This window comes from Aspergillus sydowii, assembly GCF_001890705.1.
Source record: "Aspergillus sydowii CBS 593.65 unplaced genomic scaffold ASPSYscaffold_1, whole genome shotgun sequence".
Classification (NCBI taxonomy): domain Eukaryota; kingdom Fungi; phylum Ascomycota; class Eurotiomycetes; order Eurotiales; family Aspergillaceae; genus Aspergillus; species Aspergillus sydowii.
In genome coordinates this window covers 329,413-350,423 of record NW_024467859.1, presented here as the reverse complement: position 1 = coordinate 350,423, position 21,011 = coordinate 329,413, and the positions used below count along the sequence as shown (strand labels likewise).

Below are 21,011 nucleotides of genomic sequence, written 5' to 3'. Positions count from 1 at the left end.
TCTTCTCTTTATCCGTCATATGTATATTAGTATATGCAGAATATATTCGTTTTCAAACTGCACAGCACCATGCCCATCACATCATTCAACCAATCAATATCCCACAAGCATACAGGGACACTCTGGTAACTTGTATCACCTCCACCCACCAACCCTCCCCTCGTCCCACCTCGCCTTCGCCTCCTTCCGATCCGCCAGCTTCGCGCTCTCTGCTCTAACACGCCTCACCCAGTCGGCAACTTCTTTCTCTGTCGCTTTCCCATGATGTTCCCCTTCCAAAAAGCTCTCCTCAACAGCCAAACAGACGGCCTCCTGCTCCGCAATCCCCGCACCCAGCCGTTGATATAGCGCCTTGGGCGACCACGGCGCCAGAGCCGCATCCATCTCGCTTTGCTTTTTCCGCCAGGAAACCTCGAGCGACTGGTGCTGTAAGAGGAGAGTCTCAGTTGAGGAGCGGAGCGTTGCTAGTTGGGATCGCAAGTCGAGGAGATGGTGCGCTAGATCTTGGTTGTAGTTGAGAAGGGTTTGCAGGATTTCTTGATGCCTATTGTAGGAAGGGTGGGTCGCAGAGAGGGCGGAGATTAGGGATGGAGTTTGGAGGATTGTTTGCAGGTCGATTGTCCTGGTTTGTTTAGTTTCCGTTAGCTAGGTAGAGGAGGTAGAGGAAGGAAGGGCGGGGAAATGTACGATTTTTCCTTTATGCCTTCCGGCAGCCAGCCTTCATCAACTGTTGGCGGCCTTGGAATGTTCGCGGGGCCTGGATTAGATGTATTTGGCGGAACTTGTCGACTCGTTACGTCCGGCCCATATTGACCTTGTTGGAAGAGTTGTGGTGTAGCTAGTGATGGCGAATTCACCTGGGGTGTACCACCGCGACTTGCTTCGTGACTGCTGGGCTTCGGCGGCGGAGGTGGAGGTGTATCGGCATTGAAGGCCGGATTCATTGTAGAGGTTGGTGTGGTGGAAATGCTCAAGGCTGTTTGTTGTTGCTTGGATGTCAGAGGAAGCGGAGAGGTGGTAGTATGCGGGGGCACGAGCCCAACACGTGACTCAGGTATAGTTCAAGTCTACACTTTATTAACAGCCAGTTTCTAGAATTAGATAATTAATATATAACTGGATGCGCGGAATAGATCTCAAGAGATATGCAGGCGGTGCAAGTTGGCTTTTCTAACGTTTTGTTGATTGTGATGTGAGCTTTGCGATAGTTTATAGTTCTAGCGTTAGCAGAGAACTTATACAACCAGAACAGCAAATTGTGCACCAACTGGGGTTTAGAATTGCGCAGAAACATGTAGACTCTGTTGACCGATATCTAGAGTATACCCAAAAGAACTTAAATCAACTGTAAGTGGTGTTCGGATGTTGGCGCAGGTTAAGACATTATATAGTATGTACGTTTGGATTCGTCTCTCATGAACGTTTGCCTAACTCTAGCAACACTCACTCCATCCTTCTCCGCACATCCTTGTCTTGAGTATTGATTTCAGACCCTTGGATCGCCTCCATAACAAGCTGCCGAAGCTCATTCTGACTCGCCTCGCTCTGGAAATCCTCTCGAGCAGCAAGCTCATCGATTCTTCTTTTAAACTCCGGATCCACTTCGCTGGTCCCTGCGCTAGCTTCCTGTTCAGACATTGTTCCCAGGTTCATTTGAAGGTTCGGAGGCAGTGGCGGAGCCGGGTTCAGCGCATCGCCGGCGGATAAACTGCTGGGCACTTCACCAGGTATACCAGCTACCTGTCGCAGGTAGGTAGCGACCTCCGGAAATGAGCCATCGCCCTCGATGGTTTCTCTGGCCGTCAGACCTTCGTCGTTTGTCCGGTTGTGGTCAATTCCCAGCTCCTCAATAAGACATCTCGCGATGTCGACTCTCTCCGTTACAAACAAACAAGTTTCACTGTCTTCATCGAGCAGGTTGACATCCACATTGAAATCTCGTACAAGAGCGCGCAGGAGGTCGATGTGTCCGTAGGAAGCCGCAGCATGAAGCAGGGAATATCCGTGTTCGTCCTGATTAGATGCGATAGAAGGGTCGGACTTGAGAAGGTCCAGAACGGCAGAGGGGTTGTCCGCGGCGAGAACGTAGGGGTTGGGTTGAGTCATCGCGATTGGCTTATTGGGGCTAAAATGAGTCAAAGAGCTGGCGTCGGAGTCAGACTGGGTCAAAGGAGTCTGCGAAGGAAATGTGCGTCAAGAAAATTGAGACGAGGATTGGCCTGGATTGTTAATGAGTGTTGGTGGCGGAGCGGAACAAAGGTGATTTTTTTTGGCGTTTGCAGCCCCGCGATAAGACGTTTATCTATTCTCAGCTTTCAGCTTTCTCCCCGCTATGATTCATACCTTTCTTCCGCTGGAGAGCTGCGCCTCCTTCTAATGAGAGTTTAATTTATGGAGTTTCTTAAAACGAACCACTTCAATCATCGTTTCTTGTTTCGCACTGTTCTCAATCTTGTTCCCTCCCGCGCTCTGGTTAACACCCCACTCCGCGGCTCGCCCTTCGCTATCAACACAACCTGCCCGCTCATTCGAATTCTTCCGCACAATATCGCCATACGAGAATTTACACAGGCTAGACACATGATGGAGGGTCCCAAGGTTGTCCTGCAGGACAAGCAGGAGGTGGCCGAGATGATTAGAGATTTGGAATCTGGCCGAACCCAGAACAAGGGGGACAAGAAGGCCTTCAAGTGCAGGAAGTCCACCTTCATGGTGGGAACTGCTGGCAACACAGCCGCAGACTCCTGGAAGTTTATGGACTGGGATTACAAGCGTAAAGATCTGCCGACCTATGCTCGTGGGCTTTTCACTGCGAAGCGGAAAGATGGCACTCCGGAAATCGTCACACGTGGCTACGACAAGTTCTTCAATGTGAACGAGGTCAATGAGACACAATGGAGGAACATCGAGAACAACACAAGGGGTCCGTACGAGCTCAGCGTGAAAGAGAATGGGTGCATCATCTTCATTTCTGGACTGGAGGACGGATCTCTGCTCGTCTGTAGCAAGCACTCAACTGGAGCTCGTTCTGACACACCTAGGAGCCATGCACAGGTTGGAGAAGAGTGGATTGAGAAGCACGTTGCGTCTGTTGGCAAGTCTACTGCAGACCTAGCTCGACAGCTGCGTGAGATGAATGCTACCGCGGTAGGAGAGCTCTGTGATGACAGCTTTGAGGAGCACGTGCTCGCATACGACCCGGCCTCCTCAGGTATCTACCTTCATGGGATCAACTTCAATGTTCCTGAATTTGCGACCCTTTCTAGTTCCGATGTGCACCAGTTCGCCGATACGTGGGGGTTCAAAAAAGCAAATTTCGTAGTCTACGATGACCTCGACACCGTGCAGAAGTTCCTCGAAAAGTGCGCCGAGACTGGATCCTGGGATGGCCGGGATACTGAAGGTTTCGTCATTCGATGCAAACTGAGCGAGCGCGGAAATGGCCCGCCTCGAGACTGGTTCTTCAAATACAAGTTCGAGGAACCGTACCTGATGTACCGGCAGTGGCGTGAATGCACCAAGGCGATACTCTCAGGAAAACCTCCTCGATTCAAGAAGCACAAAAAGATCACGGAGGAGTATCTGGCCTATGCTCGCAACCAGTTTGTCCTCAATCCGGGCCTGAAGCAACGTTACCAGCAAAATCACGGGATCATCTCAATGCGCGATGGGTTTCTCAAGGAGCGTGGGCTGAATGGAGCTCAAATCATTCAAATGGAGGCTGAAGCAGTCAAACGGGATGTTGTATTGGTGCCTATTGCATCAATAGGATGTGGAAAGACAACAGTGGCTTTGGGTTTAACCAAGCTATTTGGCTGGGGCCATATTCAAAACGACAACATCCCCAAGGGGAAGAATAAGCCAAAGAAATTTACATTGGATATCCTCAACACCATGATGGAGAAGCCAGCCGTTATTGCTGACCGAAACAACCACCAGAAGCGCGAACGGGACCAGCTCATGAATGATGTATCCGCGGGTGCTCCGAACGCACGCTTCGTCGCCCTCCAATACGTACACGAACCAAAGGATGTGATGCTCCCTGTAATCCGCGAGGTGACGCGCAGACGTGTTCTTGACCGCGGTGATAACCACCAGACTATTCGCGCTGGTACGAAGGATGCTGGCGAGGTCGTTGGCATCATGGAAGGATTCCTTAAACGATTCGAGGCCATCGATACCGAACGTGAGCCAGACATGAGCTTTGACGAAGTAATTGATCTTGATGTTATGGCTACTTCTCGCGAGAACCTCGAAAAAGTAGTCAGGGCTCTGCATTCCGCCTATCCCCAGCTAGTGACTGCGGTTCCGTCCGCAAAAGAGCTCGACGACGCCATTGACTACGCAACAAGCGAGTACAACGTTGAGGTAGACCACAGCGCCTCATACAAACAGCCCAAGAACGACAAACATAATACGAACAGCAACAGCCCCGGTCCTTCTGCCATCACCATCGAGGCTAAAGCCAAAAACATCGAATACTTCGGCATCTCCCTCCCGACCTCCGAAGTCCTCAACCTCCTCCACTCCCTCTTCTCCCCCGCCACACCCCCCGAAAAGGCCCGGTTATACCACCAACTCGTCAACTCCCGCCGCGTCCAGCCCGCCTTCCACGTAACCCTTATCCACCGGGCCTCCAAAAAGGACAACCCAGATGTCTGGGACTCCCTCGTCCACCGATATACCGAGAAAATGACCACAAACCCACCCAACGACTATAGAACCACACCTTTCCTCGGCCATGCGCGCATCCGCCTTGAGCGCCTCATCTGGGATTCAAGGCTCATGACCTTCGTTGCGCGCATCCTTCCCTCCGAGGACGCTGAAGACGGCCAGCCCGAGCCCGACTGGGTCTGTGTTAACCCGCTGCCTCATGTTACGGTTGGCACTGCGTCGCCGGACATCAAGCCCAAGGAGAGCAATGACTTGTTGCAGCGGTGGCTGCGGGAGGGCTCTGCTCCTGGATCTGGCATTTGGGAGGCCGAGATACCCGGTGTGAAGGTTGTTAATGGGACTGTGGGAGTTACTATGAGTCGCGGGAAGTATTAGTTAGAGGCGGTTTGATGAGATGCAAGGAGGTGATATGAATTTAATCAAGCGTTTATAGGTATCATCTAGCCACAAAGCAGTTGCTCCACTGGAAAAGACCAAAAATAAATATCAAAACTAAACTAAATCTACATGATTATGATACATATTTACTTCTTTGCAATGTATCCAAAACTAGCTCGATGAACATTACACAGACGAGTGGCTATGTGCATCAAATAAATAAGCTCCGACCTGACCTGAACTGACCGTTGACTGTAACACAGCACAACAGCAGGGCTGGAGTGGACAATAGCAAATTCCAACCGCGTCGTATAATTGCATCTCCTCCCCTCCTCGGCCCGAGCTTCTGCTTCTTAGGGGCGTACCACCTAGTTTTTACTGTTCATAAGCAAACAGGAACTGTGCAACAGTAGATTATGAGCGAAATCAACCACTCAAGTAAACATAGAACGGTCTATTGATTCATAATACAAATGCGCCACAGTAAGAATAAATAAGATCTAATTAATCGTACACGGTTATTATCTAAGGTGCGCATGCCATGCGGGTAAGAAGGTACTGTAAGTATGTCAAAACTATTAACAGGTTGATTGCGATTTTACTCATTCATATCGACATATCATATCGCGCCGAGAGAACAGGCTGCACGTAGCGAGGAGTACGCAGCTAGACTGACGTAGGCTATGCATGGCGAGCCAGGTGATAGGGCTTGCGCGTGCGATGGCGAGAGGAACTAAGCAGTCATCCAAGCCGTGACGCGCTGGGCACCGAAGCGACCCATGAATTGCAGGCCCGAGCTGCCCATGGGGAAATAGCTGACGACATACCAGAGGAGGGCGGCGAGTTGGAAGATGGACGAGATGAGGGTGAGCAGAGTGGATTGGAGCTGTGGAGAAAGAGAAGAAAGTTAGCTTCTGGATGATATGAGACTGGTTCTAATGCTGTTCATGGGATCTAGGGGTTGGAAGAGAAAGGAGGGCTAGTTGGTTTAACAGTGCTCCCCTCTCCCCGCGCATCCGGCCGCCTGTTCGGGATTCCCGGCTGCTTCTGGACGACAGGGTGCATCAGGCGCCAATGTAAGCAAGATGATGTCATGCGCTGCGCCTTTCTGATACCGACTGTGAGAGGTATCGATGATGGGTAGCAGGTGGGATTGTCAAGCAGGATTCTTGAATCTCATCTGTATGAATATGCATTATATGCAGGGGGTGTACATGCACGGCGGGCCGATCCACCGAAAATCAAGGCGGACAAAAGGCAGGAAGAGACTTACTCCGATAGCAAAATAGAGGGTCAACGCGATTGACCCAAAATAGGCGGCAGTGAAGGGCAAGCGTGATCCAGAGATCAGATGCCTAGCGTAGATTACGGGTCCCATGAGGACAGCCCATGATAGCAGGAAAAGTAACGATCCGACAGACCACCTATTAGAGAGAGACAAACGATCAGGTCCAGTCCATATTACCAGGCACAATAAAATGGAAGAAGGGGTAGGTATGCGGCGCGGGCTCTGATTTGCCCAGGGCGGTTTCTCAACCACGGCATGACGAACAACGCCGCCCGTGCCGCACGACGTAAGGGCAAGGGTGTGGTATGAACAGGATAACGTAAAGAAACGATCAGGCGGGATTTGTAAACGAAGGAGACTTACAGGATGGCGAATTTGCGGGGCTTGACCGAGAGCACTGGGAATAGGAAAAAGCAAATCACGAAGCAGACAGCGGCACCAAGATTGCATGCAAAGAAGATGAGCATCCGATCCCATCGACTTACTGTAATGGAAAGGATTAGCCTGGCAAGACGCTAAAATGGGAGATCATAGAAACATAAAGGACGAAAAAGGAAAACGGTATGTTAAAGCAAGCAGGGTGCGAGACAGGAGTAACTGGGGTTGATAGTGCCATCCTAGACAACGAAAGAGCTATCTTTCCAAGGCTGGATCGAGCTCTTGTCACCTGGACAGGAGGACGCAGCGAATCAAACAAACCTGATAAATCAGAGGCAGAGTCATGGGTTCCAGAGACTTACGCGCAAAGAAAGCATCCTCCTCCTCTCGTCGACTAGGAGCAGGTAGGGGAGCTCCTGGGTTTTCGTGTGTGGGAAGTTGTAGATAACCATCGCCTTGGCCAAAGGGATTATAGGACTGTAACCTCGATAGGAAGGGAGTGGACGAGTTGGTGCTCGCTGTGACATCGCCGTCTCGTCGCGACCAGCCCAGTGAGTTCACTGAATCCCGAAACGTGGTTGATGCCATGACGGGCTTTGCTCTTCGCAGCCAAATCCGGGAGCTCCTGGACTAACGCGGAGAAAGAGGAGAAACAATTCCTTGGTTTGCCGAGTATTCCAGTGGTTTTGCCAAATGCACTGGCCGCCACTGTAGCGTGAAACTGGGATGTCAAGCAGGAGGTCGCTGCAGGGACTATGCACGACGGATACTGGTGTTGGGCGTGCAGATGATCTGCATATATCTTGTAGTGGAGGGTTGCCGAACGCTAAGCAGGCAGAAAGAGGTTATAGGGCGAAAGAACACGGGCCAGGTGACTGCTGCGGACCGACACTAAAGAGGCCCTAAAGGGAGCTCGGGAACGGGCGAAATCTGAAGAAATGTATCGATCGACGGGCTTCTGGGAAGTACCGACCAATTTGATAACCCGGACAAGCGTGTGATCCCTTCAATAAGAGCTTTACACTATTCAAACTTCAGCCTCTTTACTGGCCGTCTGTTTGCTCCTTCGCGCGATAAGATTTCCTAGCTGTTGGATCGGAGCCAGGATGCGAGGTGACGTCAAGGGCTAAGGAAGAAAGATCTCGAGATACACCGCAACTACACCGTACTGCGAGCCCACTCACTAAGGCAGAAGCGACAGCGGGCTCTAAACCTAACGAAGCAAACGCGAGAGCCAGGAGGCGAACAGACCAGGTGGGGGAGAGTTGCGGAGAACCTGGAAGGGGGGTGGGAGTCTGCCTGTTCGAACAGCGTAACGTCAAGGCACTGCGGTATCTCGAGGCTGAGACGCTGGGGCCGTTTCTGCAGCAGGCTGCGATATTAGCAATTGTGTCATCTGACCGACTTGGAGAACGAGGAAGCACAAGAAGAGGAGGGTGGGCAGTGGTGTGTGTGTGTGTGTGTGTGTGGGCATCGGAAAGTTCAGTTACGAGTCAGAGGCGAAAGGGTGGAGGGGCAAGAGAGACCGCATACCAGTACGCTTTTGGCGAATTCAAATATCTGAGACCGTGGATGTTTTAGCCGCCCTTGAAGCCCTTGATAGCTAGCACTTGCGGAGGTGGTCGACTGAGACGGAGCATCCAACGTTCCAAGGTTCAGAGCAGGCGGTGGACGTTTGGCAGCTGATGAGACGGAGCTAGTCCCAAAATAGAACGGGCGATCCTGGGCGGGTCCGGGGTCTGAGCAGGAGCCAATAGCTGATGACAAAACTTCCGCAGATGGCAGAGCGCATACATTCGATTGGCCAGCTACCCTCCATGTCTGAGACGATTGGAGGGGTGACCACCGCCTTCTGGATCGGGCTGTGATGCTGAGCCGTCATTGGCCCGTCACAGCAGCTGGTGATGATTCTCGTTCCCCTCCTCCACGAAAACACCATCCCAACTCTTCCCAAACATGCAAGTCAAGCGAGATACGCTAAACCGCCTGCAGATTGCGCATTACTGGAGATTTGGCGGCCATCGCGCGAGCCCTCATCTCGGCAGCCAGACCCGACCTCACAGAGCTTGATCTGCTCGTCACTATTCATGCACGCCGGAGACTAGCAGCTAGCCTGCATATCTGATTGCAGATGCACATGGAGACGGGGACGGAGACGCGGACCATCGACATTTCGAAGATCTTATCTATATTCCTCCAATACAATCCTTTTCGCCAGTCCCCTCCTTGCCCCTCCCCAGGCTGCAAGAGGACACAAACGGCACAGACGGAAGCGATCGCCCTCTGCATTCCGGCGCATCCCCCAATTCAATCCACCTGAGCACGGTCCAAGTGGAGGGAGATCACCGCCACTACTACCCCCCATCTTAAGATTGTCGTTATGTCTATCAAGGTATGACAAGCCTGAGTCAAATTTCGGATAACCGAACCTCGTCACACCCGAACAAATTAACCTGCTGGTCCATTCGTCGTCTCCACGTTACACTAGAGCTGCGGGATAACGACGTCTACCCGTACAGTCCGTATTAGCTTGTAGCCCCTGTTGCGTCGGTTGGCCTGCAACCCCGGCTTTAGAGCCAGTTTACAGATACAGAAAAGTCTCGGAAAACTCTCCGCCGGCTCCTGGAGTCCTGACCAAGCGGGGGAATGGACGTAATAGCGGCCCACTGGATGATGCATCTTGGAAACTCCTTGCTGCAACCGTGGATACGTCTTTATCATCGATCGCCCCCATGCACCCCGAACCTTGACGGGACGGCGCGGGCACGAATCTGCGGGAGCCAATATGCGTTTCCCTTGTACGGAGTAGACTGTTTCTCTGCCTGGAATGCTTTCTTTTTTCTGTGTCCAATAACCCAGAACTTTATATGAGAAGCTTTTCTCAATGCAACCCCATCCCCCATGGCCCTCCCTTGCCTTGCCTGTCGGCCACTCTGCCAGCCCTAATGAGTGATTACATTGGCGGGCCATCGCGCATTCCGAGCGCCGTCTTCGGCTGACTTCTGACTTCCTCACATTCCTAGCTCAGCTCTATTTCAAATCCCGCATCGCCTAACAGGAAATGATCGCAGGCGCCGAATTCAAGGTAGAAGCTAATTCTACAGACTTCGAAAGCGCGGTGTAGGATCTGGATCAGATACGAAGGCAGTCTACTGCGCCACACTCGGTGCTCTACCTATCAAGACTGTTGCCTGGACGCAACGTTTATCGGGAGGCGACATGCTGCACACTGCAGACTCACGGACCGCCTTGTGTGCAGAGTCTGTGTTCAGCTTGAGACGCGGCGCTCGGACAGCCTGGGAGACGTCCTGGGTTGATGATGAAATAGTGCACCCCCTCCTACGTAAACGCCTATTGCATGGGAGTAGTGGCCTCGATTCTCACCAGCGACATCCGTCGGGTGTTGTTTCCAGCACTTGTCGATCTGTTGCTCTAGCTGCGCTTGTGGACAAATGACGGGCGCTGTTCTCCGTCCTGCTTCCTAATGCGGCCTGCGCAGCTCCTGGTCACCCACATGGCTCTGCTTTTCCTTGATATCCGTCTGGTCCGGTATGCCAGGACTGAAGCGGTGGTCAGCAATTCACTTTTTTTACGCTTTTTACCTTTTTCCTAGTTCTTTTCGTTTTTTTTACTTTGTCATAAACTCGTAAAAAAAAGCCCATGATGTCATCCTCAAGCCCTGTGTCTGGAATACCTTCGGGCTCTCACGTTCGCTGGTCACTCACCGTAGCGTCGGGATGATCAGGGAGGCGACGGTATGTTTGGACTTTGCCCAACAAAGAAACAGATGCTCCTGGGGTGCCAAAGCAAGTTTTCGAGCCCAGGACGAAAAAGAAGGAGGGTGTGCGGAGAGAAATAAGAAGAAAACGGCTGACACGAAGTGAGTCATGATGTCGCCTCAGGAAAGCAACAGGTGACAAATATAGTAGTCTAGTAGTACCTGGGCCTGTTCATGGGATGCGCAGAGTGGATGTTATTCTCCTCCTCCCCTCTGCATGTACCACCCTCCTTGGTGGGTGCGTGAATCCTAACCTTGGACGGAGGTATCTGACCTTTTCTGTCTCTACACCATCGCCATCGACCAACCACAGCCCCTTGTTGCCCTCGTCAACTCTTCCCAGTGGTCCATCTTGACACCCTCCATGTTCGCATAGCTTTCTTGCTACCTTCGCTGCCACCTCCTTCACCTTTTGTTTCTGGCCTTTTTTTGTCCCCTGCCTTGCTGGGAAACGAATAACGCGCGTAATTTATGGTAGTTAGCCCTATTAAGCCTCACCCAGTTGACGATCGACGCCATGCATGACCGGTGCAGCGGTATGTATATCAAATGAGAGGCTCCGCAGTGTGGCTGTTCCAGAGACGCTTATAAAGACCCCAACAACCCCCGTCGCTTTGACCTGCATGTCATTTCTCCTTTGCTTCGTTTGCCTCTCAAGCTCTTGACAGCAAGACGGCTATGCTATCCTTCCCGCAGATTCTTCGCCCGTTTTGTTGGATTTTTGAGAGATCCGACATCTTCATACACCTGACCTCTTTGTCTCTTTGTCGCTCAAGAGTGGCACAGTGAACATCTGCTATTCAGTCTGAGCATCCTCAAGCTCTCTGCCTGCTCGAATGTAAGTATGGTTTGCTGGTGCCTGTTGTTCGCTCGGTATATCCGACGTTTCCTAGAAAGTCCTGCAAGGACTGGCTTCTCGCCTGCATCCTTCTACAGTCAGGCCGCTGCTGGGCCTTCTCGCCATGTGCGACAGGCTGACCTCGCTTGACTTGTTTCCATGAGCCATAGCCCGGGTGAACCCACCTTTTGAGGGCACGGACGCTGACAATGTACTTCGAAACAGATAGAAGAAAACCTGAACCCTCGTATCAACACCATTTTGACATTTCCGGTGAGTGAATTTGTTAGTTTCATGTTTCGCGTATTCGCATTTTCCATTCTTGTCGCACTAGCACTTGCGTGGAGGAGAGGATGAGGGGCAACCCAACCCTTGTTTGGGCCGAAAGGATCCCGGGACCCTGAATGATTGCCTTCAGGAATGGGGCGGAGTTTTACGTACGCACTTCCGACAATCAATGGTGAAGCACTGGGTCTGTGACGGATGAAAACGGCATTCACTTGTCGCCAGTTCGCTGCGCCGCGAATTGATTCACGACAACTGTGAGTGACCGCATACTGCATGCCCCTCGCAGCGGGGTTAGGCCGTTAGGATCGCGCCCCCGGGGGAAACAGTTCGCGGGGCGCGCTTATTCGACGACCCAATTTGCCCAGAAAGACAGCGCCAGGGCCCCAGCGCGGAGGGCAATCGTGGTTGGGCCGAGGGCGGAGTCTGAGCGGACAGATAAATAAATGCCTGCGAATGACTGCAGTGGATGAGGACTCCATGTGAGAACTGAGGAACTGTTCCACTGGATACTGCCGGCCGCGACCGCCCGTGCCTCGATCTCTCCGCTGTTTCAGCTCGACTCAACTGCCACCGCCTCTCTGTCGCAGCCAAATCGATCGACTGCCCCCCACGCTACCTCCAGGATCTCCATCCCTTGAAACGGAGTATATTACCTGTCACCGTCGCTGTTTTCGCATTGTCACTGCTGCCAGTCGCCTTTGTCGCAACCCGCAACTCGCAGCCGGCTGCAGCGCTCACCGCACCTCCAGGCTGTCAAGGACACATTCCAGTGCCACCCCGCCTCGCGGCCACTGCCACTGCCACTGCGCCCTTATCGACCCGTCCCACTCCCCACGCTCCCATTGTCCTCTTCGCTTACGGCCACGCCTCCTCAAGTCATTCTCACGTCCTCTCTGACACTAGTTGCTTATCGCAGTTCAATTTTGTCGCTTCTTTTCTTTTTCTGCCCTCGTTTCTTTCGCAATATTTCTTTTGGCGCATTCCCGTCGTCGCTCACACCGGGCCTTTTAGACCGATTATTCAGCTCTTGCGTGGCTCACGATCGACAGCCCGGCCTATTGGAATCTGGAATCCACTCACGATAGGAGTCGCTTTTGACCTGACTCGTCCACTAAATCGTCCGCTCCCAAACCACATCTCCCTGGCCACACCTCATTTCCTCGCTCCGAGCCATCCTTTTTTTTTTTTTTTATCCTCTTCATCTTCGCACCTTCCTTCCGAATCACCGCTTTGCTCCTCTGACAATAATCTCCTCTTGGTTGGTAAACCCTTATCCCTGACCCTGACATCCGTGCACTTCTTTGTCTACCGAGTCCGCTCAGAATTGCAATTCCTTTATTGGTCTGCCCTTTGGACATCTTTGCATTAACAAGATAAAGACACAGATTCGCGTTCGTCACATCTCGCTTTATCGAACGCTTCATATCCTGCCAAACTAGGCATCGCCACTTCCCGCCCTAGTCAGCTTACATCGTCATACCGAAGCGAGGGGTACTCAACCTTGCAATCTCCAACATACCTCCCCCTTTTTTCCCCCGCCACACACGTTGTCTCGGGGTTTATAACTGAGATCGTTTCTCTCTTTTTTTGGTTTCTGGACCGTAAGGGCTCCCCGTGGATAAGAACCGACCGACTTCAAAATTGAAGACCTGCTCAGTCTGGACACAGACCATGACTGAAGCAAGTATGTTCATTAAAACTGAGCCTGACGAACCCAACAGTGACCAGAACCCTTTCATGATGTCGCAATCCGGATATTCAATGCATAACCAATTTGGGAACCCTAATGATGGGATCGACCCCTCGGACCTGACAATGCAGAATGGTGGATTTATGGGGAACTTTGGATTCGGCAACCAGCAGAACATGTCGTCCAGCTTCAACTTTGGGAATTCCGGAATCGATACGGATGAATTGTTGGATTTGGAAATTAACGGACAGAATGGTATCCAACAGAATTACATGCAGGATCACCCATCTAGCGCAGGCATCGCTATGAGTCATCCCAGTCAGATGTCGCAGATGTACTCGAACACTCCAGATGGTGGACCCATACACAGCCCATTCATGCAGAGCAGCTTTAACTATGACCACTTTCGGGGAGTTAACCAAGGGCAGTTGAGTTCTTCCCATGTCCAGAGCGCTGGCTCCCACCTGGAGCAAAGTTACCTCAATGGCAAGGCTCGACCGAGCATGCAGGCAATGGACCGAGCATCGATGGATGCCCGCAGCCCCATGACTCCCAAGACTCCCGCCATGGGTGGTTTGGCGCTTGGGACTCCAGAATCCGGAAGCTTTCCTTCTCAGCCAATTCGAACAGGTTTACAACACCGCCACCACAAGACTCTGTCAAACCAATGGGATGGCACGCCCGGAAGTGCACAATCGTATGCCGAGTCTCCCATCTCATCGCCAGGCCATCCATCTCATCATGCGGCCATTTCGGAAATAATCAAGTCAGGAAAGCATGCTTCTTTGCCGGCCAAGGTTGATGCTCACTTGCCTGGAGGTGGCCAGGACATGGAATCCCAGGAAGCCAAGCGCCGGCGCAGGAGGGCTTCCCACAACCTCGTTGAACGTCGCCGGCGCGATAACATCAACGAACGCATCCAAGATCTTTCTCACCTAGTACCCCAACACCGCCTGGAAGATGACAAGGTCCGCAAACAGCTTGTCAACAACTCTGCCCTTCCTGGACCAGGAGGTACCCCCAATGCGGCCACTTCGCTTTTGGCCGGTGGGACAGGTCGGCGCGCCGCCGGCAATATTACCATGGGTCTCCCGATCGAAGAGAAAGAAAAGGGTCCAAACAAGGGAGACATCCTCAACGGCGCTGTTGGTTGGACGAGAGATCTTATGTGGGCTCTTCATGTGAAAATTCAACAGGAAGCCGAGCTTGCCGAGCTGATCAGCAGCCTTGGAGGAACCTGGCCGTTTGAGCAAACCGAGGAGGAGAAGCGGATGCGCACCGAAATTCTGGACGCCATTGAGAAGAACGACCCAACCTCATTCCAATACAGCCGTGCACCCGGTTCTGGCCTGCGAGTTCCAAAGCACACCAACATGGCTGGCGATGCGACGTCAAATGGTGCCTTGAGCCCCCAGAGCCTGAGCCCTCCATTCAGCGGTTCCAACAACGCCGGTCAGGCACAGTACTGGAACACGTCTGGACATGCAGGCATGAGCTTTAAGGAGGAAGACGAATATGCCATGGAGATGAACTAGGCTACTCGTTTGCAGCTCGAACTGTGCTTTTCTTATGATTACGCGTCATAATTGTTGCATACATGGCGTCAACGGATGTGGTAGTTGACCGGCGTACGCAGGAGTGATATATGGGTATATGGAATTTCGTGTCTTGTTTTGTTTGCTCTGCATTTGTATGTTGCGTTCAGGTAGAGCTGTCCTGTTACTTCTGTTTCATGTCGTTATGTTGTCTTGTTCGTTTTTATCTGTTCGTATCACACGCAGAACACAGCGTGCCCCTACTTTTACCCTACCCTACTAAGGTCATTTGTCCTAGCACCGCTTCTTATTTTTTTCGAACCCACCTCTTTCGTTTTTGTTTACCTGACTTTATCTACATATTTTCAGACTGCTTTTCACCTGGGTTACATTCTGTACTGGCTTCTGCTTGCTCCGTCGATACCCTTTTCCTGTTTTACTTGAACTTTTGTTTCTCTCTTCTTGTCGCCCTAATAATTTACGCAACTTACTTCTGTCCTCGCTCTTGCTCAGTATTTCGGAATGGACATGTGATGTTATATATTAGTCTTGAATATTCATACAGCGTTGCATGACTTAGTCCGCATTATCTGTGGGCTTGATTGGTTGATTCTCGATTTATGGATGTGAGTGTAGCTAAGTCAGCCCTTCTCTCCGCCGCCGCCCCTCCCACTGCCTAGTACGAATAAGAGCAGTTGGTTGGGGGGGGGCTTGTGGAGAATATGCTTAATCTGAATCGCAACCCAGGATGAAACATACATATACATGTACAAGATCTGAAATTGCTTAACTCTCTTTCTATGGAACAATCTATGAACCATCCAAAACAAAACGAAATGAAGAGCGAACGAACGGAACCCAGGTTTTTAGTTAGATGAACAAACAAGTAGATCTAATCTAGACAGCCTCCCCCCTCATCTTCCTAAAGAAGTCCATGACTCCCGTAAACACAACGAGCAGGATTCCACCACCAGGACCCAGTCGCAGAACCTTGGGCATGAAGCCCTTGTACAGTGCCGCAAACCCTTCCTCCTTCATGACCGTGCCCACAGCAGGCCAGGCCCAGTTGTACTTGGGCGTCTGACCCGCGATCTTAGGGCTGTTCTGGATGCGCGACTTGACGACGTCCATGGGCGTGTTGAGGATCGTACCGGCCGTTCCTCCGATGGAACCCGCGATCAGATCATTGCGGGTCTGCTGCGTCTTGTTGCCTGGTTCGGGCGCGGGCATCTGCGCGCGCACCTGGAAGATACAGCCGAAGTAGCCGGAGTTCCAGAGGATGTGGCGCCACAGTGTGCTCTCGAGACCGTTGTAGAGGGCGAGGGGACCCTCGGCGGCGACGATCTTGCGGACGACATCGAGCATGCCATTGTATTTTCCGGCCGAGGCGCGGTCTTGCAGACGGATCTTGACGAGTTCGAAGGGGACGACGACGAAGGATTCGGTTGCTCCGGCGGTGGCACCGGTTAGGATGGCGAGAGACTGGGTTTGCTTCTCGACGCCGAAGAGGTTGCGGTAGAAGGAGCCCCAGGAGTCGTTGGCGGCGAACTTGGTCGCGCGCTTGGGCGCTTCCATGAGGATGGGGGCTGAGATACCACGGTAGAGACGGGAGGCACTTTTGGTTGTTTCAATATTTGTTTATAGTGACCGGCAACGGAGAGAGAGAGAGAGAGAGAGAGAGAGGTAAACGTACTCCTCCGTCTGAATAAACGAGTATTCACTCGGGATGAACCTCCTCGTGGAAGGGGGGGGGGGAGAAGGACATACCCTTCATTGCGGATGATCTTGCGGAAGCAGTCGAACATGCCATTGTATCCTTCCTCACCGGCAGCGCCAGCGCCTTGCTGCAGTTGACTGTCCGAAGTGTCAGTTGAGGCTCAATTGGTGTGGATTTGCGGGGACGTACACTCGGGTCTTGACAACATCCAATGGGTACCTGAATTAGCTGTTAGTGATCATCCCGGAACTGAGATAGCCTTATTTGCGCCGGAAAGCGAAGCGACAGAGGGAAAAGTCGTACATAACCAGAATCTGAGTCACGCGGTCAGTCAGCTCCAAATCAATTTAACCGATTGACCAGATCAGCCCACTTACCTCCGACACACCGGCGACGGCACCAGCGACGAACTGGTACCCGAAGGGGAGGGGCGCCTGGGTGTTGCTGCTCGACATTGTGAATTGGGAGTGGAGAGGGGGATGGAGAAAGAGAGAGAGAACGGCGAAACGACGAGGAGAAGAGAGGAGATGTGAGGAGAAGGCCGGGACGATTTGGAGTGGGCGCGAGGACGGGCCGGACGCCGACTTGTTGGCGCTGAATGTTCACCCGCCGCTGCACTCGGTTAAGGCCTCGGAAAATCCTGCCTGTTCAGGGATAAACCATTCCCCACGCTCCCCGCGTTCGCATCGGGACTCGATTCCTTGTTTATTCTAGTTGTTATTGTGTTATCATTATCATTCACTCGTCTAATTCATTCTAGTTCATATCCATATTATAGCATCATCATCATCACAGCCAAAATAGCCCACAACGCCCAGTTAACCTTCACAACTCCAGCCATCGACTCTACCGTCGGCGCCACTTTATCCACTGTCCCCGTTGTCGACGCAGTCGGCACTGCCGTACAGCTCGACCCGCACGCATATCCGGTTGGGCAGCACCCGCCGCCGACTGTATCTGCGCAGCTAAACCAGCCACTCGCACACCCCTTCGGACCGCTATCTTCACTGCCGTCTGCTGTAGTCGTCGGCTCGGCAGCCACAATGGTTTGGCCATTGCTCACAATCGTTGTCGATGGTAGAGCCGGGCATGAAGTAGTATCGCAGTCTCGGCCCGTCTGGCAACACCCACCGTGGTAGACTGCGGAGCACGCGTAGAAGCCGGTTGGACAGGACGTTTCGGTTTCGGAGCTTGTGCTCGTAGTTGAACTTGTAGGTCGATCGGGCGGAGACAGATCCCCTGTTGATGATGTGCTGCTTGTGGTAGTGGGCTCCGAGGTGGTGCTCGTCGCGGAAATCGTCTCAGTCGAAGTAGTCGTCAGCGTTGTCGAGGAAAAGGTCAGTGTCACAGTAACGACATGAGAGCCTGGTATTGTAGGTTAAAATCCTGCCTTCTTTCTCGTAACCGGGATAATTTTAGGCACTTACAACCCCCATCGACACACTCGAAGCCAGGGAAACAGCACCCCCCTCCAAGAGAAGATGGACAGGTAGTGTATCCCTCCCAGCAAGACCCAATCGTTCCTGAACATTCCTGGCCTGCCGGACAACAGCCCACGTCCCCAGACCCGGTATCCTCAACCTGCACGCACGTCTCGTCCGTACCGCAGCAGATGTCCGATCGGTCAATGGACGTACACGCCTCCGTCCCCGCAGGACATTGAAAGTCCCTCGGAGCAAGCGGTGCAGAGCGCTCAAAAAGCGGCGGCTGGAAATAGTATTCGCGAGGCAGGATAGAACTGCGTTCAATTTCGGTGTGTGAAGTGCTATCCTGCGCTTCTGTGGAGTTTGCGACACTGTCGTCTTCCTCAAAGTTCCAGTAGTGCATAAAGAACTTTTCTCCCGAGTCATTGCTCATCTTTCGTATGCCTACGGGCCTTTTGGGGGACAGAGCTGTTTCGCCGCCATTGCCTTGCTCGCTTTTTTCTGTGTTTGCTGACACCCGGGCAGCGATTGAGGCTGCGCCGATCAATAAAGGCGCGAATAACATTTTGTTGATCTGCAAACGAGTTAACGGTGTCCTGTCTAGTCTAAAACACAAATGGAGAATGCAGATGTTTCATACCGATGCCTGGAATGTGCCTAAGCTCTCTCGATATGTGCCTAAATCAGTAACCAAGCCTGAACACAAAAGTAACCCAAATATCGAGCAGCTCCAATGGGTGGAATAATTGAAATGGATAGTTAAATCTGACCGCGGTCAGCGAAGGGATAAAAAATTCGGCCATTGGTGAGCTGGTGGGTTGAAATGCGATGGCTGGGAATCTCGAGTCTGCGCTGAGACAGCTCTGCGCCCGATCGGGACTAGTCTGATCAAAGTATGCTATACATTACTACTCCGTATACAGCAGCTACTTCATTACCCACTTACGGTTTATATTAGAAGAGTAATATAGTAAAATAGCATTCATTCTAGGGTACTATCTACAGGCTAGTGCTGTGAGATGGGCTGTCAGTGTAAACTCAGTGCATGATTTACAATAGAGACAATAGCCAAAGACATTTGTTACTACACTGCGAATCCTCAACGAGGTACTCAAAGACAAATGAATTAAGATGCTCACATCACCTCACAATCTCCAGTTTACCAAATTTGCCATCTAGATAACGATCAGGGACTTTCTCTAGCCATCCATCGCGAGTTCATTCCTATACGAAGCGAGAAATCGGACCGGCCCGTTGATCAACCACGGTCTATCAGTGGGTCTCAACTCTAAACAACAACCCAAAGTCGAAACCCAAGAAGATAAAGAGCATAGAAACCCATGCTCCAGATATCAGGTATCTCTCCATCTCAAATAACCCAAAATCAACCGAAACCGAGACCCAATATACTATCGGTTAACCGCGCAACCCTATTGTTATACCGAGTCTTCTAGAATATGACGCATGGGAAATTCAGAAGAGTACTCAGCAAAAGAAACATAACCCAGCTCCATTTTCAACCTGTCCGTCTGTTCGTGGAGTGCTTGCGAACTATGTGAATTAATCACACCACATACTCTCTTAGTAGACCCCCAATCCACGTCGAACGCACCTGACGCCGTGGCTCCCCGATCAACGCCAACCACCTCGACACATAGTCAATTACCGGTGTTTGTTGCAGAACTCTTTCGTCCCTTGGCGTTGCTTCGAGCAATCCTCCATCAGGGGTTGGCATTGCCTCTCGCCGATTGAAGTCGAACAGCCCAAGAGTATATATGCGCCACGTATCCCAGGTAGTCATACCAAGGCGCCGCCAGGGCTTTAGGTTTAGTAGACTGTAAGATTTGGGTTGTCGATCTAGACTGGCGGAGCTGGCTGCCAACTGAAGGTATGACACATGACGTGGGTTCCATGAACGATATTTCGGCGTAAGCCACCAGGCGTCTGTGGCTTCAGTTTCGGGCGGAAGCGGCGGAGGACTCCAGAAAGGTGGGCCGTTGCCACTAGTGAGATACCGTGATGGAGGCAGATTAAATGACGAAAAGAAGGGTGGCGGCGTTCCTCTGGGAAAGGTCCAGGCAGCGCGTGAGGATTCTTCGCCCTCTAGGTCTTGCGCTAGGTACCTCTGCTTATGCTGGAATGGATAATGTCCGTATGAAGGATTGAGACCCAAGTCTGAAAGTAGAGCGGCAACTGTCCAGAACCTTTCCATGTTCCGTATATCTATTATTTTGTTCCAGTCATCGTAGGCATCTAACGTTTGAATTGATGCTTGATCCCAACCCCAGCGCTCTGTTGCTGCTTTGCGAAGGTAGGAATAATGCTGGAGATGCCATAAGGAGTTGTATACGCGGTACTCTTCCGTCCATGAAAATGGCTCTCTGACCTTTTGTACGCGGTCAGGACCACTTAGTGAGCCAGCAGGAACCTCGCAAAGAGCCGAGACAAGATTATTCTGGATAAGAGTCAAGCAGGTACAAGCCAGACGTTGTGTTTGTGCAGCCAGGCGGAGCATACAGAGCGCTTCTGTATATCCAAAGTTTGGAATACGATCGCACGCCTGTTGGTAGTGAGCAAGGTCGGGACACTGAGCGAGGGAAGTCTGGATCAGGCTAATATTGTTGCACAAGTTTTGTATTTCCGGGAAACTTGTAATGGGATCTGCCTGTATCAGGTCCCGTACAATACTAGGCTGGGCCTGGAAGACAGCGTGGACTTGAGGGGATGCAGAAATGATGCTTTCCACCGCAGAAAAATCCGCGATATAGATAATTATCTGTGTAATGAGCTCGGGTGGCAGTCGTGCGAAGGAGTCCATGATGGGAAATAAAATGTGGCAGGAAAGAGAAAAAGGAGAATTGGAAGGAGGGGGAGATCAGTGGACTAAACAACGCGTACCACTACGCCGGTAACCACGCCTCACTGCATGGCGCTTAGAGGGTGATATTGGAGGAGCATCATGCGAGTGGTACTCTTTTATAGGTTTAAATCTAAGTATATCTTTGGCTATTAATTATTATTTA

The 21,011-nt window shown here is 51.7% G+C and overlaps 8 protein-coding genes across 8 annotated transcripts; 2 read left to right on the top strand and 6 right to left on the bottom strand.

Annotated features, from left to right (window-relative positions):
- Window positions 1-135: 135 nt before the first annotated feature.
- ASPSYDRAFT_25452 (vacuolar protein sorting family 37 protein) lies at window positions 136-944 on the bottom strand (the record flags this gene model as incomplete). The annotated part of the gene is made up of 2 exons (XM_040844164.1): window positions 136-622; window positions 688-944. The coding sequence occupies 2 exons, from the start codon at window positions 942-944 to the stop codon at window positions 136-138; spliced, it is 744 nt and encodes a 247-aa protein (XP_040707175.1).
- A 499-nt stretch (window positions 945-1,443) lies between these two features.
- ASPSYDRAFT_53072 (ankyrin repeat protein) lies at window positions 1,444-2,106 on the bottom strand (the record flags this gene model as incomplete). Its single annotated transcript, XM_040848615.1, has 1 exon — window positions 1,444-2,106. One exon carries the CDS (start codon window positions 2,104-2,106, stop codon window positions 1,444-1,446), a length of 663 nt encoding a protein of 220 aa, XP_040707174.1.
- A 477-nt stretch (window positions 2,107-2,583) lies between these two features.
- On the top strand, window positions 2,584-5,049 carry ASPSYDRAFT_83435 (tRNA ligase; the record flags this gene model as incomplete). The annotated part of the gene is made up of 1 exon (XM_040851225.1): window positions 2,584-5,049. The coding sequence occupies one exon, from the start codon at window positions 2,584-2,586 to the stop codon at window positions 5,047-5,049; it is 2,466 nt and encodes an 821-aa protein (XP_040707173.1).
- A 736-nt stretch (window positions 5,050-5,785) lies between these two features.
- Window positions 5,786-7,306, bottom strand: ASPSYDRAFT_53070 (putative Golgi traffic protein SFT2; the record flags this gene model as incomplete). The annotated part of the gene is made up of 4 exons (XM_040848614.1): window positions 5,786-5,938; window positions 6,326-6,476; window positions 6,704-6,824; window positions 7,081-7,306. The coding sequence occupies 4 exons, from the start codon at window positions 7,304-7,306 to the stop codon at window positions 5,786-5,788; spliced, it is 651 nt and encodes a 216-aa protein (XP_040707172.1).
- A 5,987-nt stretch (window positions 7,307-13,293) lies between these two features.
- Window positions 13,294-14,847, top strand: ASPSYDRAFT_83434 (basic helix-loop-helix domain-containing protein; the record flags this gene model as incomplete). Its single annotated transcript, XM_040851224.1, has 1 exon — window positions 13,294-14,847. The coding sequence occupies one exon, from the start codon at window positions 13,294-13,296 to the stop codon at window positions 14,845-14,847; it is 1,554 nt and encodes a 517-aa protein (XP_040707171.1).
- Window positions 14,848-15,295: 448 nt separating this feature from the next.
- On the bottom strand, window positions 15,296-17,214 carry ASPSYDRAFT_224721 (putative mitochondrial 2-oxodicarboxylate carrier protein). The gene is made up of 5 exons (XM_040844113.1): window positions 16,942-17,214; window positions 16,868-16,878; window positions 16,754-16,783; window positions 16,615-16,701; window positions 15,296-16,462 (listed from the first exon to the last, which is right to left on the bottom strand). The coding sequence occupies exons 1-5, from the start codon at window positions 17,017-17,019 to the stop codon at window positions 15,745-15,747; spliced, it is 924 nt and encodes a 307-aa protein (XP_040707170.1). The 5' UTR covers window positions 17,020-17,214; the 3' UTR covers window positions 15,296-15,744.
- ASPSYDRAFT_37902 (putative GPI anchored protein) lies at window positions 16,942-18,803 on the bottom strand. Its single transcript, XM_040845592.1, has 3 exons — window positions 18,629-18,803; window positions 17,992-18,562; window positions 16,942-17,929 (listed from the first exon to the last, which is right to left on the bottom strand). The coding sequence occupies exons 2-3, from the start codon at window positions 18,551-18,553 to the stop codon at window positions 17,337-17,339; spliced, it is 1,155 nt and encodes a 384-aa protein (XP_040707169.1). The 5' UTR covers window positions 18,554-18,562; window positions 18,629-18,803; the 3' UTR covers window positions 16,942-17,336.
- A 749-nt stretch (window positions 18,804-19,552) lies between these two features.
- On the bottom strand, window positions 19,553-20,806 carry ASPSYDRAFT_83431 (uncharacterized protein; the record flags this gene model as incomplete). Its single annotated transcript, XM_040851223.1, has 1 exon — window positions 19,553-20,806. One exon carries the CDS (start codon window positions 20,804-20,806, stop codon window positions 19,553-19,555), a length of 1,254 nt encoding a protein of 417 aa, XP_040707168.1.
- Between the last annotated feature and the right edge of the window lie 205 nt (window positions 20,807-21,011).

Coding starts and splice junctions, on each gene's coding strand:
- ASPSYDRAFT_37902 (XM_040845592.1), bottom strand. CDS start 18,553: ATGTTATTCGCGCCTTTATTGATCGGCGCAGCCTCAATCGCTGCCCGG. Junction 17,930..17,991: donor CGAGTGTGTCGATGGGGGTT/GTAAGTGCCTAA, acceptor CTACAATACCAG/GCTCTCATGTCGTTACTGTG.
- ASPSYDRAFT_224721 (XM_040844113.1), bottom strand. CDS start 17,019: ATGTCGAGCAGCAACACCCAGGCGCCCCTCCCCTTCGGGTACCAGTTC. Junction 16,702..16,753: donor GATGTTGTCAAGACCCGAGT/GTACGTCCCCGC, acceptor CACTTCGGACAG/TCAACTGCAGCAAGGCGCTG. Junction 16,463..16,614: donor AAGATCATCCGCAATGAAGG/GTATGTCCTTCT, acceptor AACAACCAAAAG/TGCCTCCCGTCTCTACCGTG.